Here is a 19,733-nt window from a genome sequence, read left to right on the forward strand (position 1 = left end):
AAACTTTATTATTACATCGGCAACGATAATTTAAAATTGCTGTCAGTTTCAGGTTAGCGCCTTCGTATAATGAATAACGATGAAGCAATAATCAGTGGTGAGGTAATTGGGAAACTACAGAGAACTGTTCGATCGCCTCGCTGCGCAAATGGATAAAAGTTGGTTATTTCGCGGCAATATTTAGTGCATGCAAAAACAAATGAATTGGACACATTTCTATGTTGTTTTCTAAAGAGATAAGGAGTGAAGTAGCATTTGTAAAGCTAATATTGTTCATTTTCTTCCAACATCAACTTAAAATCTTTCGTGTTACGAATTTTTAAGCTTTAAATTGATAAAGATAAGAGCAGGATGATGAGAAATGTTTTTATTATTAAGAACTGTTTAGACTGTTTAACTAGTTTTGAAAAAAAACACGACAAATATTCTTTCTCGAGAAATGGTTTTTCTTCTTTTACTTTCTTTAATCTAGTTCTGATAGAAAAATTATAATATTCTTTTGTGGAAAAAGAATAATTGCATTTATAGACAATACATTAAATTAAGATTTGCACGATTTTTTAATTAACTGTGCTCATCAATCGGACGAGTATAAATCAATTCTCTAGGCCACATTCCTTATTTATGTAATTTGTAAAATCTCAAGAACCTATATGTATTTATTTCAGTTGGATTAGCAATGTCATCAATATCTTTAAAATAGACACTACGAAGTAGCGGTACGGAATACACGAAAACACACGTTATCGAAGAAACATCAGTATTTCTATGAGGTAATTTATCCCCACTTACAATCTCTGTGAATGGAAGAGTACGTATCTCGCATATTGGCGTCCTAGACGCGCGGGGGTTAGTGGCGCATTTGTGCATTTCGCGGCCAGAGTTCGATAAATATTCACCTCTCGCTCTCGCACGGCATCGGGCGGCTGACGGCTGCAGATGCGATTTATCGACGAGTGCTTGGATACTCGATTCGAGAGGAGATGACGGACGACTGAGAGACGCCGCTGCAGCGTATTCTCGGGATAAGGATGCTCCTCCTTAGGAGGAGCGTCGCGACATGTCACGCCAGTATCCCCTTTTGTGCCGAGACGCGACAGGAAAATCCACCAGGCTTACGTTCTCCGGAAAATGCTTATCGCGTTGGATGTATGCGCGTGAGCGAAAGAAACAGAGCGTTTTGCTCGCTCTTTCGCTCCTTGCCGCGTTTCTCTAGCACGGCTCCTGTCACCCACCGTTCCGAACGATCGATCTTTGAATCTCGCTTACATGCTTGTCGGCTTAATCGATTTTCTCTCGATAGAGAACTACGTTTACGATAGAGAACGCCCGTACTCGTCGCCGTTTATCCACTTCGGCATTAGGACGCATCCCAACTCGCAAAGCGCCGCCACGATTGTTTACGACGTTGACAGCCCGTATTTTATCGGCGAATCGATGCTGTCTGACGAGAATTGATTCTATTTAACGTGTCGTACTCAAAGTTTTTGCGAGTTAAAATTCCTTTTGATTAAGCACAGGAGTAGAAAATTTAGTTAACTGATAAATAACGCTGCTCGGCATTGCTTTGGCGTTATTAATCTTTAAACGCTCCGTAATAATAATAATGCGATATAGCCGCAATTTGTAGATGTTACACGGTTGTTTACGGATATTGTGATATATAACGAGTGCTATAATTCGTTATTCAGTCCGCTGCATTATTTCTCTGTATGTACGCGTGCGCGTATTTCGGAAGCTCTTGAGGGACTTCGTCCTGGAGGACGATAAATTCTGTTGCTCTCACATTTTCCTCGTGACTCCTCGTACGTGTGAGGATAAGGATAAAGCGGACGATGAAAGCTCGCGGCATACTGAGAATCCTCGCTCTTATTTATTTTCCCCTTTGTTCACTTGCTATTCGTCATGCTGCCGCACGGCGTCGTACACGAGAACGAAATGAAAAACGCACTGAAAATGCCGAAAGTAACTATAAGTCACGTAGAAATTACAGGAAGAAATTACGTCTTTGTCCTCCTGTCTTACAGACTCGTTATTAAGATTGAAAATATTGTCGCGGCCAAATCACGCGCGTGTAAACGAGCGTGAGCAATCGGTAGGACGACTCAAAATGACATTAAGAGTGGAATCGCACAATTTTCCCAAGGCGACCATCAACTTGTTCGCCTCCTTCGAATTATTCCTGCTTGGGTTTCCCCGAAGAGATGACGGAAGGCTGTGAGAATGAGAGATAAGGGCGATTAGAGAGGAAGACTCGCGCGAAAGAAGTTCGTAAATCAGGATGTTACCTCTCTTGATCCGATTACGAACGATTATATTCCGCGTGGAGTCTCCGCGAGATTCGCTCTCGCTTGGATCTCTCAACAATAACTCGAGTCAATCTATCGCAACTTTTCCTCTTTTTCATAATTTTTTTTGTCTCTATCTCCTTGCTTCTAGAATATCAATAACAATCTTTTTAGCTAGAATATTCTTACTTCATTAACACATTCTACGAAAGAGAATACGCAAGAATTTTATAAATTTTTTTCCAGAAATTATTTCATAATAAAACAGTGTTTGAAAAGATAATATTATATGAATAAAATAATTACAATATAATACTTTATCATAATATTTTTATTAAAGTACGGTACTGTAATATTACTATTTAATTTTTGGCAGAAAAGAGATTCTATTCTTCTGCTATAAAATTTACTTCCTTTTATATGTGAAACATCGTTTTTGTATCTTCATAATCTTAAGCCGTTATTTAACAAGTGTCCGCAATCCTCTTAGTAACTTTAAAAAAAAATAGATTTCGAGCTATTTTGTCGTTTCGCGGCAGCTGCGTTGGCCATTAAGCTGCCTTAAATTCGCCTAGTTCTGTAGCTTGTAAAATTTTACTGTTATTAGGTACTTTTTTCTGTTATTCCTTTACAAAAGTCGTGTAAATTTGTCAGCTTAACTTGAATATCAATTGGACGACAGAGAGAGAAGATTAGTTTAACGTTATTTTTTCTGGAAATTAAGATATATGTGTACATCACTTTAATCTTACAACAAATCTATTTTTAATTATCATACGATAAAATTTAGATTTGTAGATTTTATTTTTTCTTTCTAGATTAGTATTATTTTTTATAAATACATCATTATGAATATTTATAAAAAGATTAATAGATTTTGACGAATGATGTTTACGTTAGGGCAACGAGCTTGCAATGCCAGTTTACATCGAGCTGTCGATAGCAGTTGGTTGGGTTGGTAGGATGAGACGCAGTATGTTGCGTTGCGAGGTTACGCTGCCGGTGGGATGGATTGCGCGCATTGCCATCCGACGAACAATGAGTCGCGGTCGACCTCCGAACAGAGAGATGGAATTTGCATGGTCTCGAGATCGCATATGATGTCGGAAAATCAAGAAAAGCTTCAAACCGCCACAATGCATGCATGGACATATTACTCGTTGATGTTTTTCTATCGGGTTGTTGTATCTTGTGACGTGCAATCGTTCAAGTAAAATTTTTACTCGTTGGGACGTATGACTTGTACGTTTAATCGCCGAAACTCACGAAATGGATGGCAAGTCGCCAGATTTTTTATTTATATTTATTTTTTACCGTGTAAATGCAAAATAATATACAAAATGTTTTGTAAGATTTATATTTTTCGAGTACTCTATTTTATAATTTTTTGCATTTTGCGAATGTTTAGAGTCTCAAAAATAAACTCCTAATAGATTTTTTGTACAATAAAATAACGAAACTTCTAGTGGAAAATAACTAACGTGTAGTGGTACGTATCTTTAAAACGATATAATACGTAAAGTTTTAGAAAATATAAACTTCTTGCTAATAGCCATACAGATCTATTTATTAATTTAATCGAGTAATCGGGAATGCTTAACGCTACTTTTTTATTGTGCAAATATTGAATCTCACATTAATTAAGGAAAAGCGCGTCTACTATTTCACGATCGCGAAACTCTACCTTCGTTTATAATTTCTACTACCTAAATGTACATACGCAAATTATGCGTTCGTGGATTTACGTCACTATGCGGCACTATGTGGTTACGTGACGGTTTCGCCTGACGTTGCGTCACGCGGTTAGCGTCCATCGAGTTCTATCTATCTACCTACCTATAAATGCACGAATTGGTTCGTCCTCTCCTCTTGCGTATTATGTGTTTTCCTCTCTCTTCCTCTCATTCTCTCTCTCATGCGCGCGCGGAAAATGCCATGGAGATATGTTCCGGTTGGTCGTGTACTTCGTCTTCGAGCAGAATTTTCGATCGGGTAAAGTCTCCGCATTCTTATCGTGCCGTGGTCGTACGGTTCGATTAAATTTCCCCGAAATCCTGTGTGGTTACGGAAGTCTGGTATCTGGCATCGAGCGTCCGTCCTGCGGTCAGTGACTGTTATGTAATATATGTTCGACGATCCTTAGTAATTACCCAAAGTTTAATCGTTTGAATAGATGCAATCTTTGACCCTACAACGATATCAGACTGATTACTACTATTATATGTATATCAACAAATGTACGCAAATTTTTCTTACTTGATTTATCACTTGTCTATACATGATTTTATCGTTTCTTTCCTCGCATGAATTTTTATCATATTATTGATAAGACGTATCTCTTCATGTAGAAAAATGCATATTTATTTCCTCGTAAAAGCGTCGCAAATATTAATTTATTACACAATATTATATTCAGTAAAAAATAAATAACATCTAAACTTTTGAAGATTTTTCAATTGAAAGAGAAATTAATCTCAAACTTTTACGTAGGCCGCATAGTTCGCTATGCCGCAACGGTTTCTGTTTTTTGCTAGCCGCATGTAACCATTTTCACCCCAACGCTCACCCCACCAGTTCTTCAGGATCCACTCGGTTGGTGTGTATCCGACGATCAGCATCGCATGATTCACCGTATCGGAACTGCACTGATGATCGTCGTAGACACCTTTACTGTAATTATAAAAATGTAAAGTAATAATGACTAAAAAAATGATTTCTTTCATACATTTCTTTCGCAACAAATATTTTTGAAATATAAACATAAGAGAAAGATAATTATTTTTAATAGATAAGAAATAAAGTAAGATTGGATGATGAAAGAAGTAAAATAACATAGCGTGCGTCAAATATATTATGCAAAGTAAGCGGAATTAAGATAGAGACGAGAGAAATAAATATTTTTTTAATTAGAATACTATGTGAATAACTGACATTAAATTTACGTAAACTGTACACGTAAACTGTGCACAAGATTGCTAATGTATCATTTGTATATTGATATCGCGTGTTTTCAATCAGCATTCTTTATTTATTGACTTGAATATAGAATCTCGGAATATCAATCATTATCGCCTCGTGAGTAGTGATAATTTGTCGCAAACGCTTATGTGTTGAAAATAAATGGCCAGAAAAAATTTCTAGTATAGCTTTGACACTAAGTCCTTTAGAATTTTAAAATGATGCAAGGTTCAATGACTGTGTTCCGATGATTGAGGGTCATCGCATTAGCAGTGTGCTAGAAGATTATCGCATATGATTGAGTTAATTTCTTTAATTATATCTTTTACGGAGGTCCGGGCAAAGTTTCCAATCTTCGCACTTTTCGCATAAACATAGCACTGACATTTTAATTATCACGAGCGCGCACAGATGCATTGTAGCATTGAAACTTTATCAATAATTTAATGTTTATACAAATAAATATGTATCTGAATAATTTAATATTATTACATATATTATTATTTTTATACAGTCATAAGTATATATGAAAATTTGTTATATGACGTATATGTTATCGAAAATTTCTTTTTCCGGCAATTAGCAGATTTGACAGCAGTAACTGAAATATTAGGTCTAAAAATAAAATGCATTAAATTCCGGATTAATACGCATTTGACATTGACGTCGATTAAAACATTAACTAACTTATTTATTGCTGGGTTACGATTGATTAGTTATCTGCGCGAAAAAAAAAACTGTTTGTCACTGCCGCCTGTCCATTATCGGCAACTTTTCAGAATTTACGTCGAATGCGTCATAAAACATCGTAATACGCGCACTGCCGTTTTCCTCTTTGTAAATCGAGTAAATGTCGATCCATAAATGTTGAATATTATATTGAATGCTAGATTTCGCCACGAGTAACGACGACATAGTAAAAAGTAGATTATTTAAAATCGTCGCACTTATTGTGAATGTTGCGATATGATCGTCGTAACTCGCGTACGTCACTTACTCATTAGGAGCAATTAACACAATCGCGTTTCTTCAGAGCAAATGAAATACTCACTGATAAAGTTGAAATGTCTTCGGAGTGGCATTTATGGAAGCAGCTATAGGACCGATGGTCGCTACTGCTGCTTCCAGAGTTTTTTCGTCCTGTGCTGGTAAGATTGCCCATGAAGTTATATTAACGACACTGAGGTTTCTTTGAAATCTGCATTGCCCTTCCTAAAAATTTTCAAGGTATAACATGAGAATTATTTAATTTATTTCGTGAAATAAATGATAATCATATGATATAATTGAATATAATTTGAATATAATTAAAATAACATATTATTTCACACACACAATAAATCTATTTATTTATTTTTGTGTTATGAAAAAAGTTCTTTCGTTCGTTAACACTATTAAATTGAAGTGTCTTTCATACACTAAATATTTTCTTACGTCATCTGAACTTTGTATTCAATATATCTCACAATCAGTATTAAATTAAATCAACCGAATCAAATAAATGTTTTCTTTTCATTTATGAGAAAGTAATGATGATACTTTCAAAATTTCATAAAATTTGCACTCATTTAATATAAGTATACAAAAAGTATATGTACTATTAATAGGAGAATTACGTTATCGCTGAGAAGTTACTTATATTATAAAAAATTATCGTATTATCGTGACTCGTACAATTTGTATCTTTGTCGCCGAATTTTTCACAGGTTTTCTGAGGAAGAAACCTTGAAATTTCTTCTTTACTGCGATAATTAAATTTGTGTTGTTAGCATTATCGCTTGTACTAGTTGATAATGCATTAATGTATGTTATGGTAAGTAAAATTAAAAAAATTTACATTTATTATTTTATAATCAGAATTTAAAGCACGCGCTGTTCTTCGATAAATTTTGATAGCTGATTAATTATCATCAGTTCTAATTAAAGCTATTTTTAGCGATGTTATTGAGAATAATAATTTTTTAAATGAGAAAAAAAAAGAAGTTTGTTTGCGTGTTGTTAAACATAAGTCTAAAGTTTGTTAAACTTTGTGATATTTACTTTGTGATATTTCGCAAATTTGAGAGCGAAATTTGAAAACTACATTTTATACACGGTGTCCCAATGGAATATCGAATTGCATGTACGGCAGGTTGGAAAGGATCAGTGCATACCTCAGCCTTGTACGGATACCGAGAACTGGACATGAGACCTTTGCACTTTTCCAGATATCTCAAAGTGTTCCTGAGGGAACCGCCGGTGCAACCGCGATTCCCGGTCGCCGTGCTGCAATCTATCAACTGTTGTGCGCTCAAAGGGAGCAGCATACCGGTCTGCATAAAAATCTGTCCCTGTATACTTTCCGTAATCGAGTAAGCGTAACAACTTCCGCAGCTTCGCTGGTTTACCGGTGGAGTAATAAAGCCATATTCGCGCCAATCCAGGCGTTCTGGTATGTTGTGACGATTCTGTAAAGCTGCCGATAGTATCGGCTCATTTGACAATCGATATCTTCGACTCGGTATTAGTCTCACCTAAGACAAGTACGCAGAAAAAGACATCGTCGAATTAATTTTAATGCCATTAGTATTTTTGTAATGGATTCATATAATAAGTGCTCGTAAAAGAGAAAGATATTCGAATAGAGAATTACCATCTTCAAGATTTTGTTTTATCTTAAAAATTCACACGATAAAAAATAAATTAAATTTCTTGGAAATTAACGATTGGAATTATGATTTTGCAAATACGAATTAAAGAGCCATATTTGTCAGTAAACTTCACTGTTGGCTACCAACCATTTTACGCATGTAATGTCGAGTGTTGAGATCAGCGATATGGTTATCTCGCAGTGTATAACTATGATGTCCCACAGCGGCCATTAGATTATGTTTATAAATCTCAACGAGATTTTGTTCCCAAGCCATTCGTCTCGTGTCTTCCAAATTTCCCATATAGGTCTTATTATATTGCGTCTTTTCAAATAGTATAAAAATAATGGTCAATATATATAAATATACATTGTGTATTCATAATTAGAATAACCGTGTATAAAATGTAAATTTGTAAGATTATTAAATATTATGCACTAATAATGTTAATAGGTTTAATTTAAAATCACAATAAATATATTTATAAATTATAATATAAAAAAAACTAACCTTTCTATATTAAATAATCTTTGTAGATTAGATATTATATGATATAAACTTTATAAAGTTATTCTTATGAAATATATAAAAATAAATTAATAATCATAAATGTGAAAATATGCAAAGTTGTACTGGTATAATTTTCTAAAATTAAAATTATTTTTACACTGCATTGAATAAGAATATAAATTCTAAAAATATGTTCTAAAGATCAATATTTCGTGCTTTAAAAATATATTACCTTGTAAGTTTTCCAATAATCGTCCAGTTGTTCCGAGATTTTTGGCGGTAAAATATTCCCATTAAATAATTGAATTGCGCATGACTCGCACAGTATTAATATCGAAAGTGGTAACGCATACCATTGCAAACACATGACGATTTCGGATGAATAGATCAAAATCAAAATTTTTAATTAATTCAGGCGACAAATCCGAGTGGCGGTTATCTTGACGAACCTTACGATACTGTATAAGGTCGTAATAATGATGACATAGAATCAGTATCAGCACTTTCGAGTATTACATCATCGTACAATCGTTTGCGTTATGCTGATGCAAATTTATTTTGTCAAAATATGCGTACAATGTCAATCTTTTCGGTCTTTTTTCTTGTTAAGTGTTGGTGTCTTTATCGCGTATAAGTGTGAATACTTAAACATTTCTTAGAATGGTTACATAATTCGAAAGAGAAAAACAGTTTGTTTCAAGCAGTTTTAGTTTTAATTATTAAATTTTGTTAGTAAATTTGAGCAATTTAATCAAAAATGTTGAATCTTGATATTAAGCAGTTTTTGTCAATAAAATTTTACTGAAAATACATTACTAAAATATATATCAGATATTATTTATATTAGAAATTATAAAATGTTATTAGCGATAAACAAATTGCAATACATTTATACTTTATACATCTACTTTTTGTTTTAGCTTACCATTATATCTTAAAAATCATTATAACTTTAATTAATTCGTACATTAAGCTTTTAAATACCTTCCATAATATAAATCTTGATAAAAATCTAAATAATTTTCCTCAATTATATGATTTGAAAAATATTCATTAGTTAGAATTAGTTAGAATATTTCAATGTCTCTCTCCCAAATGTATATACAGGGTGATTCAAAATAACCTGATGTCCTTGCAATGCCATATTCTTGAGCGAATTCTGAGACAATTTTTCCTTTTACAAAATTTTGTCCGAAGCTTAGTTTTCGAGTTATAATTGAAAATAATTTGCTACTTACGAGTCCGATACAACGGACAGGCAGGGACGGTGCAATGCGTCATGAGACGACAATAAACACTTGACAGTCTCATTATACATTGCGCGTCCCTGCCTGCCCGTTGTATCGAACTCGTAAGTTGCTACCTATTTTCAATTATAACTCGAAAACTAAGCTTCGGACAAAATTTTGTAAAAGGAAAAATCGTCTCAGAATTTGCTCAAGAATATGGCATTGCAAGGACATCAGGTTATTTTGAATCACCCTGTATATGCTCAAATTTTCTGTGCTACATTATGCGCGAGCAAATTGCTACATAGAAATATTAAACAAAAGAATTCTCAAGTATCAAGTGGAAACATTCATTCTTTTGGAATTCTTTCTTTTACGAGATGACCTTCGTCGTTCTCTTGCATGAAGGTTCTTCGCGGAGCTTTTCGTTTTAAAAACCGCCGTCGGTCAGCTCATATCCGTCGCACAGCCGCGAGATGGCAGTAGTTATAAGTCAGACGCCGCCGTCACTGCGATGACTTCGTGGTGATCCCGGCAGACGGATGGTTCGCGTAGTATTGATACGCGCGTGTGTCACGCTTGTCTCATCGCGTAACCGGTCTTCTCGTTTGTGTGCTTCTTTTCGCGGAACGTCGTTCGTTGTCACCGTTCGCTGCCGTTGTTGCCATCATCGTCGTCGTTGTCGTCGTCGTCACAGCGCAAAGGTAAATCGCGAGGAAAACGCGCGCGAAGGGGCGATGGAACGCGCGTTGCAGAGAAGGAACATCACGGATCCGCGCACGCGTGCACGCGCGGCCGTCGTCGCGAAAGCTAATAACTCGTGCGAGAACTCTTGACACTTCCGTAAAATGGGAGTCTCTTCACGGTGCTCGTGATCCATCAAAAGTGCGCCGTGATCCATCTCCCATAACATCCCCTCTTCTAAAATTCTCTCCTCGTCCTTCAGCAATCTTGTCGTCGTGTCGTCCGCGACTTTTTCGCAGCGTGTCCTCGAGAGCATTCCTCTTTTCTCGCTGTTATTGTTCTCCCTTTTCGCATCTTCGTCATCGTTATTTTCCGCAACGACGCGCGACGTCGTGCCAGTTCCAAAACTTTTGAACGCGCGCGTTTGACTCGATCCGCCGTGTTTCGTAGTGTTGCGCGCGGTTTCGCGCGACATATTCGAAGCGTCACGACGATGGACGAATCCGGGATCGATATGGGATTCGACCTGACGGCTGCACTTGCCGTTGCTGATCCGTACGCCCATAATGTCGCTATCGGGGATTATGATGACGATTTCGAGCAGACTTTATCCCTTCTATCGTCTTCCACCAAGGACTTGATGTACTATGAGCTGAAAAGCCGCGCACCTGACACTGGCAGGTATGTGATTTTAGTGCCGATGATGATTTTTTAACGCGAATTGTTGATTAAACAAAGGTTAACCCAACCTAACCTATTCTAACCTAATTGTTAATCAAACATTGATGCGAGGTGAACAAACGTATTCTGTTCAATTGACAATGATTTTGTTACAGTAACAATATCAATGGGACTAATTTATAGACTTATTAATGTTGTTAATATTAATTATCATTGAGATTTAGCAATTAATATCAGCATTAACATCAGCATTAATAATAATGTTGCATAAGTTGGAGAGATGATACTCTCCATTTTAATGAGTAGGGAATATAAATTACATTAATCATAATTATTGAACGTAAATTTTATTTACGATGGTTACCAGCCCCCCCCCCTTCCCCCCTCCCCCCCCCCCCCCACACACACACACACACACACACACACACACACACATTCCCCCCCACACACACACGCGCGCTGATGTACAAACAAAAGGAGTCGGATAACTTCAATTCTACGCTTTGCGTGGGAGTACATACGTTTTTATTTGGAATGTGATATCGCGAGGCTGCAGTATACGAACGATTACAAAGAAGCATAAGATATAGGAGCTTTATTGTGTCGTTATGAGTTCATAAAAGTTTATTCTTTATCAGCAATTTATTTAACGTGATTTTGATGAACCATATAAATTTATTGTATATTCAATGATATATCGGTAAAAATAGAAGTAATTTAACAATACTTTTTTATTAGATCTTAAGTGTATTAGAAAATTGCAACAGAAATATCAAGAATAAAAGAAAGACATTTTCATAAATTTAGAATTACATTATTTTAAAAGAAATACATTAAATTTATGTGCAATTATATTAAATTATGATAAAATATATTAAAATTATTATTATTATATATATTGGACATAATAAAATACAACTACTACAATAATAGAATACAATTGAAATTGATACAATAATCATTAATGCAATATTATTATTAAACGGAATATTTGGGTTGTTATAATATTGAATGGTGATAAGATTGGTTTTGGATCACCTATATGTGTGTGAGATCACATGACGTTTTCTAACAAGATTAATATTACATCATATATAAATAATGGTTATGCCAATATTTTGTGTGTTTGATAGAAAATATTTTGATATATTTAATTGATGAGAGTGAATAATTGTGAACAAAAGAGTAACTATTATGTAAAAATATATATTATATAAAAAGAGAATTATATATATATATATATTATTCCAATATAAATATGAAATATTAAAATAATAATACATGGTTAAAGATAAAAATCAATAAGGTATTTTAATAATATAGACTTTATGAGCATAGAATGTTAATTCTTGCATGTGTATCATTGGATACATGATATCTGTTACGATAATTTTTGGAGAATGGAATTATACTTGAAGAGGGGGGGGGGATCATGCGTGATAAGAGCATATACCCATATACGCACACGTCGAACATATGAGCTTGTACAATAAGGCGGCATAAATACTTTAATACATCAAGTTGCATCAATCTGAGGCAATTTAAAGCAGTCGCAATGTGTCTATACATATCCATGCATCACGACAATTGGTTAAAAATCTGAAGCTACATTTTTATTGATTAATTTATTAATTATATAGGCTATTATTAATTTTTTTTTACAGTAATCTTTTATACAAATGTTTAGAATGCCAAACTATTGACTATCTGAGTCATAATGCTTTGTATTTAATCATGTGATGCCCTTGCCTCAATTGACTCTAGATTAGGGCAATTTTATAGGTTAAGACATTTGTTAAAAACCCTAAATTGTTAAAAATTGATGAATATCAATGATGTTTAAAATTACTTTTATTAATTTTAAATTTATTTGAGAAATTTAGAAATAGATTTTAATTATATATTTGTTAAGTATAAATGCAACATAATAAATTTTATTTATCATTAATCAATCAAAAATTACTGGCATGCAAAGCTTTTAACAAATCAGTTATCTCTTTTAATAATTTGTGCTTTTTTTCTGGTTATTATCAAACATTTTTTACGTATAATTAATACGATATACAAGAAATATTTAAATCGTTAAATTCTGTAATATATAGATTCTTTTTCGAGAAATTGTTTGTTATTATTTAATGAGTAGCCTTGCAGTCTAAATATTAGCTGTTGTTTTTGATCTTGTGGGACTGTTCTTCGAAGTTATTGAAATAGGATCGTGTAAGAAAGCGAAAATAGAATTGTTGAGAAAACGAAAGCGGAAACCAATGATGGATATTCGATATGCGCACTACGTGCATTAATCTAATCAATACACAAAAACATTAATTATCAGAAAGAATGAAACGGACACATATTTATTTTATAACAGGATAAACATTTATTATTTATAGTATCCCAATTTTATTTTTAATTTATATAATTAGAACTTGAAAGAAATAGATTGTAATGAATTTTTATAGATGCATATATGAAAAATGCAAGTAAAAATGTACTTTTCTCTTGCTAAATGTACTTTTTTCCATAAAGTTTTCTATAAAGTTTCTGCTTAATATTCGGCAAATAGTGGTCAATCAATTGAAGCGTCAACTACATATGTGTCTATATTGCGTGCATGTGTATGTATATGCATACTGCAAAATCAAATCAACTTTAATCAAATTCTGCATATGTTCAATTTTTTATAAAAATTAAAATGTGTCGTGGTTACATTCACAAAAGTGCAAGCTTCGTTATCGATCAGCAAAACAAGGAAAATTATTTGATACAATAGAAATACAAAATTTAGAATGTTTTTGTTAATTTTTATGACTTTTAAAATATAAGAAGAGACAAATTCTGAATATTTTGAATAATATTTTTGATATTACAATCTCAGTAAAGTAAACTCTACATTTTGTAGTCAAGCTTTTATATAGTATATGAAAAGAATAGGTCGTAAATCATAAATCTATTAACAAGACAACACGTAAGACTTATGTCTTCGCTCGGAATAAATCGCAATAACATCTTCAAGAGCAATCGTGATTGTCAATTGTGCGATCTCACAGAAAACCGTTCGAATAGCGCTCGTCGCCGATTTGATTAGCAGTTTATATGTACACTTTGTTTAGTTGGATTAGGCTTTTTAGATACTAGTTTGCGAGTGCCAGGCTTTGTGGTAAAGCTATGCGCACACCGTGAATATATCATCTTTCATAATATTCGACAATTTACTGGTGTACTTGCATTACGCTCTAAAGTTTTGGTGTTTAATTAGTTTCATTTGCAGGACGTTAATTGATTCCTAAGATAAACTTGAAATTTTAATTGCACATAGGATAAATGTAGTAGCGGGTGAGCGTTTACGGAATGTTGCTAAGCATTTTAGGGTTTAATTTTAATTTTGATATATATCTATTTTTGAGATTGTCTATTTTATGCAAAAAATAGATAATTGTTGTGAAGAAATCACGTTGCATTATATTTAAAGAAATTAAACAATGCAGAAAGATGAGAGGATAATGAAAGTAGAGATAAAAGATTGTTGATAATAAATCATTCTGTGAATCATCATTTTTGAATTTTGCACATGTTATTTCGCGAAGCATCTAGATAGAATTGACCTTCGGTTGCATTTCGTTCACGTCTATATTGAGGAAGGTATGGGTTCTTGGGGATCAACGATCTTCTCGATAGATGCAATCAGCGGAAGTAGAAAACGAAGTGCCACTTTATAAATACGATTGAACAATCTCTGTGTCTATTCACTCGCGAAACTTTGCGCAAAACTAGATGTGTATTTTTGATATATCTTATGCATATCCAGCAAGAATAAAAAACTTTATGAGATCAGTCTTCAAGTTTTGAAGAAAGTAATTTAACAAAATACAAAAAATATTTTTTATTTGTAAATGTGTATTATGATGTAATTAGATATTGATGAATATAGTATAGATCGTCAGATTAATTCTATTGATTCTGAATTATATTCTGTCCGACACTTTTACTTATACAGCGAAATACTTGCAATTACATCACAGTCGCAAAATTAAATTGTTTGTTTATAGCAAGATAGTTTATTTCCTAGTGTGATTGATTATTATGTATCATTATGTAGACCTTGAATAGACTATTACATGACTTGGCGCGATTTGGATTGTGAATCATATTACAATAATTATAACGTATTAATCCTGAATACGACGAGATTTATTGGCATATTTATTAAGATAAATATCTTAATAGCTGAACATATTCTAATATTTGGCCAATAATATTTAATATATTAATTAAAAAAAACAGTTATTATTTAATATTTATAAATATAAAATCTACAGAAATAATATTAAATAATTTTTGTAAATGAAATTTGCATATGAAAAGAATTAAAAACTTTTAATCTTTATCATTTAAGATATCTTAATTTTTATTGTTGTATAAAATTTTTCTGTCGTGAAAGTATTAATCTACATCGATAGCAATATTTTTCGCGGAATTTTGAGGAAGTATAGAATGTCTTGTAAAAGATTCAATTATTTAAGTAGCATTTTTAGTCGTCGACGGGGAAATTATGATATCCGGGATCTCTTCTAGTCGTTTTAAAGCTGAAGATCGAAATGCGACTCGCAAAATGCATTTTCGCATATAGCGATGCCAGTTTTTTGTACATAATTTTCGAGACAAATTAACTCTTGTATCGGAATTGGCCATTGCGATTTTCTGTGTTTTTGAGAATGCTCAGCACATTTTGATAAAAGATTTTCTAGCTGTAACTTTATCAAGATGTTTTAAATATCTTGTATTTTCTTGTTATATCTTATAATAATTCTACGATTAATTTGCGGTTAATTATTTTTAAAATTTTTTTTATGTCGATAAATTTATACGTTATATAAAATTATGAGATATGAAGTTCGTAATCATTACATTTTTTATCGATGCAGTATGCAATGAAAACTTCTAAAAACTCCTACCGACAATTTTTATCATTTGTCAAGGATAGTCTAGCTCGTAATCTCGTAAATTCTTTGCTTTCCAAGGATACAAAATAACCTTTGCAGATTGTTTTTTCGCAATCTTTTAGCCTTTAAATCTTTTTTGTAAATTAAAAATCACATAATTTTGTTACTTATACAATTTGACGATCACTCGATTTATACATAGTACTGTTTATATTATATTGTTGTCGTCTACTGTGTTTATAGCATTGATACAGTATTGACATTCTCGCTTGATATAATTGTGTTAACTGTTTGCAGACTAGCTTATGTCACACACGATTGAATGCGATATATACTATACTCGTAAATATTATGCGTCTTCAACAAACACAATAATGATTTCGGTACGTCGAGTGATTCAGTTTAAAGACGTATTCTAGTTTTATCATACAATCCCAGGATTTTAAAAGTTTTTCTTTTATTATAAGCTCTCGAGGTTGAAAAAAGACGTGAATCTGCTGATTGCAATATTGATAATAACGATGATGTGAACAGTAATAACAGCAATAGTAAGTGATAGATCCGTGGTAAGCAGATATTTTTTAATCTTTAGCTTTCCAGTGAGAAATAATATTTTTAATACCGGTTCAATCAAGATTTAATTAAATTTTATGCGGTGGAATATATACATATGTAATATGTATCGGTGGATAACACTGTATATACGCTTCTTTCTGCGTAAGGCATGACTCCGGGTCGAATCGCAAAAGCCGGCGAGCTCCGCGAAACAATGCCGACGATACCGATAGAGCTCCTTTTTCTTTTCTGTCTCTTTCTTTCTCGGTGAAAGATGGATAAGAGCGGCTGTCGTGAATCCGGCGCGAACCGGCTCAATACTCGCATTAGCCAGTGCAATGACTGGAAATTCCGATAAGTGCGTCCGTCGACATCGCCGCCGCCGCAGTGTTCGCGAAAATGCGATACTGGATCATGACTTTCTCGGTTACAACGACTACAAAGCGTGCTCTTTTATGCCGGTGACATTTTTTTTTATTTTTTTAAGTTGTTTTTATCTGCATGACTGTACACGATGTTCGGCGGCAGCTGCTCTTCATCGTATGTTATGTAATACATCTTCGAAAGGATGAGCGCGCCGCTATATGTGATGCAAGACATATCGCGCACCTGTGTATGCACAGACAGATAGTAGTCTCGTTTAAAGTGTCGTAGAATCAATTTAGATGTGATACTTAATGAAATAGATATATAAATAAACGTGATATGAGTAAAATATCTAAAAGAGCTTAGAGAACAATATAATGGAAAAAATTAATTCTTAAATAAAATCAGTAAATAAATACAAATAAAATAAATAAGGAAATAATTAAATTCTGACTTATTGTAAAAAAAAATTGAGAGAGGTTTAGGGAAATGTTATTTCTTACGATAATTCTTATGAGCGCTAAATCGTTATCGCGACGACGTCGCCGACGTCTGAATCTTCGATTGAGTGGGAATGAAAATAAATGCGTGCCTGGCGCGATCGCCAAAGAAAGAGAGGGGAGAGAAAAAGAAGAGAGGGAGAGAGGGAGAGAGAGAGAGGGGGAGGGGTAGGCGTCAACTGTCTATCTTTTGCTGAGGAGAAGAGCAAAATGGCAAGATGATCCATGTTTAGAGCATTGCGTTTACCGATTATCTGGCGCTTCGTCACCGTCGTTGTCGTTGGCGACGCTGCTCCGATTTTAGTAGTGGCGTCGCGACGTCCCGGGCCAGCCGATTTATTCGTGCGCGCGCGTGCGCGCGCGTACACGTGCGGAGCGACGCGATGCAAGGCGGTGGTGCATTCGAGACTGCGAGACAGATCGTTGAATTCGAGGAGTTGGTGTCGCGGTTGGATCGCATCAACGACGTGGCCACGATCCGACGGCCATCGACGACGACGACGACGACGACGACGACGTCGACGTCGATGCCGCCGCCGTCGCCGCCGACACGGGCGTCGTCGGATCTCGCCAGTACGGCGTTTTCTTTGCCCTACGATCGTCGCGTTTCTGATGCAACACGCTCGTCTGTTGACGACGACCAGCAGCGAGTACCCGTGCACATCGGCATCGACGAAGATCTACGAATGATTCTCGAGATGGACCCGTCGATTGTCGACGGGACACTCGCCCCGGTTGTCCTGTCCGATAATCATGCCACTGTGGCACAACCGTTACGTGCCACACGTCCGCAAGGCTGGTACTGCACCGATCGAGACTAACTTCTTAGTGTCTGATGTTCGTGTGCATTACACAATTACTTTTAATTATTTAATTTATTCATTAATTATTATAATTATTTCAACCTATTGTGCAAGAATTTAAATTTTAACAGCTATTGAATATATATTTTTTAATATTTTTTTATATAATTTTGAAGAAATGTATATATATATACTTTGTTAATCGTTTGTTTTTCTTTTATTATTTCGGTCTTTAAATTAAATTCATAATGCTGAATATATATACATATATGGATTCTGCCGATGCTATCATACTCATAGATTTATCCATACAGTAACTACTTTTGACTAATATTCTATAGAGACTAATAGTCTATAGAGACTGAAAATATAGTACAGCTATTTTGATAATTGCATGCGCGTGAATTAGGCAATATTTTCATTACAATCTTGATATAACAGGATTTTGGACGCGACACGTCTTTATTATGCATTCTTATTTTTTGTTTCACTATTGACTATTACTTTAAAATTAATAAAAGATGAATATGTCTTTAATTGAATAATTTCACGTATTTTAATATGACAATAACTTACGCTTAATGCTAGGTTTATAAAAATAGCACGACAAAAATTCTTTATTGAAAAAATGAATTTAATTTCTAAACTTTGATTTATAATACAGTTTTTATTTTAGAGAGAATTAACTTTTCGGCACTTGTGAGCAAATCTCCGTCGCAAATCTTCTTTCATGGTTTATTGATCGCATTTATGCCGCCGTTATTCTTCGATTTATAATCTATCGGCATTTTCAACGCCGCGTATTGGCTTCCGCTGTCTCCGGACAGTCTTTTTGCCTCGAGCGCGCTGCATTTGATCGTCGTGCATGTCGCATACGTTGATCGTAAACACTACGTCCAAATTTAAACGTCCTTGTTGCAATTGCTCACTGAACACGATTCATTCGTTTGCCCGATTCGTCTCGCCGTGAGCAAACGTGGCAGCAGTCGATGCAACGACGAGAACATCCGTCCACGTTTCTAGAAGTCCAATGAAGCGCCAGGCGAGACGCGTGGATTTGCAACTAGGCCTGAACATATTGCGTAATCTCGTCAACGTTGACGCCTTCTAAAAGCTTCCGTTATAATCTGTTTGGAAAAAATAACTGAGCCTCTAAACATTGTCAGTAATATTTTAGGATTGATTTTTTTTATTGGACGGTATGCTATCTCACGATGAAATATAGCCACGTGTATTTCTCTTTCTGGTCGATATAAATAATTAAGAAATTTACTTAAGCCAAAGAATATTGCTAATTTTAAACTATTTAATATTTTTAATCTTTGGTAAAAAAATGTTATATAAATTAAGTACGTTGAGAATTATCGCTGCTGAATTGAATTGTTTTCATGTTAACGCTCTAAAAAATTATTCTGATTAAAGCCAGATATAATTATTAAATTAACCATAACATTATCGTCAATAATGTTATTTCAGTACTCAAATAACGCTGTTTTGTGTGATAATCGATTCAAAAATTCTATCGTGGTTGAATGGCTTAATGTTAAATTTAGCACATTATATTTAACCGTGTTTGTCACAACGTAACA

General features: G+C 34.3%; 2 protein-coding genes and 1 long non-coding RNA gene across 6 annotated transcripts in view; 1 reads left to right on the plus strand and 2 right to left on the minus strand.

The window, feature by feature from the left end:
• Positions 1 to 2,200: 2,200 nt before the first annotated feature.
• CtsL4 (Cathepsin L4) lies at positions 2,201 to 10,155 on the minus strand. 3 transcript variants are annotated; one of them, XM_067354907.1, is made up of 7 exons: positions 8,619 to 10,155; positions 8,024 to 8,200; positions 7,400 to 7,759; positions 6,298 to 6,458; positions 4,545 to 4,958; positions 4,125 to 4,476; positions 2,201 to 3,342 (listed from the first exon to the last, which is right to left on the minus strand). In XM_067354907.1, exons 1-5 carry the CDS (start codon positions 8,751 to 8,753, stop codon positions 4,763 to 4,765), a joined length of 1,029 nt encoding a protein of 342 aa, XP_067211008.1. In that variant the 5' UTR covers positions 8,754 to 10,155; the 3' UTR covers positions 2,201 to 3,342; positions 4,125 to 4,476; positions 4,545 to 4,762. The 3 variants fall into 3 exon arrangements, with proteins under 3 accessions (XP_067211008.1, XP_012228021.1, XP_012228012.1); XM_012372598.2 differs by lacking the exon at positions 2,201 to 3,342 and having other exon boundaries at positions 3,362 to 4,386; positions 4,855 to 4,958; XM_012372589.2 differs by lacking the exon at positions 2,201 to 3,342 and having other exon boundaries at positions 3,362 to 4,476.
• Positions 10,156 to 10,197: 42 nt separating this feature from the next.
• Positions 10,198 to 19,733, plus strand: part of Mitf (transcription factor Mitf) — a 65,371-nt gene continuing 55,835 nt past the window's right edge. The window contains exon 1 of one of the 2 annotated variants that reach the window (XM_012372528.2): positions 10,198 to 10,980. In XM_012372528.2, the coding sequence (XP_012227951.1) occupies positions 10,793 to 10,980 (188 nt within the window). In that variant the 5' untranslated portion in view covers positions 10,198 to 10,792. Of the gene's footprint in view, positions 10,981 to 17,724; positions 18,141 to 19,733 lie in introns of those variants that run through there. The other variant, XM_012372518.2, reaches the window with a different exon arrangement.
• LOC136999903 (uncharacterized) lies at positions 14,846 to 17,741 on the minus strand. The gene is made up of 2 exons (XR_010890182.1): positions 17,589 to 17,741; positions 14,846 to 17,084 (listed from the first exon to the last, which is right to left on the minus strand). It is a non-coding gene; the product is annotated as an uncharacterized lncRNA (long non-coding RNA).

This window comes from Linepithema humile, chromosome 1 (genome assembly GCF_040581485.1).
Source record: "Linepithema humile isolate Giens D197 chromosome 1, Lhum_UNIL_v1.0, whole genome shotgun sequence".
In the NCBI taxonomy this organism is placed as follows: domain Eukaryota; kingdom Metazoa; phylum Arthropoda; class Insecta; order Hymenoptera; family Formicidae; genus Linepithema; species Linepithema humile.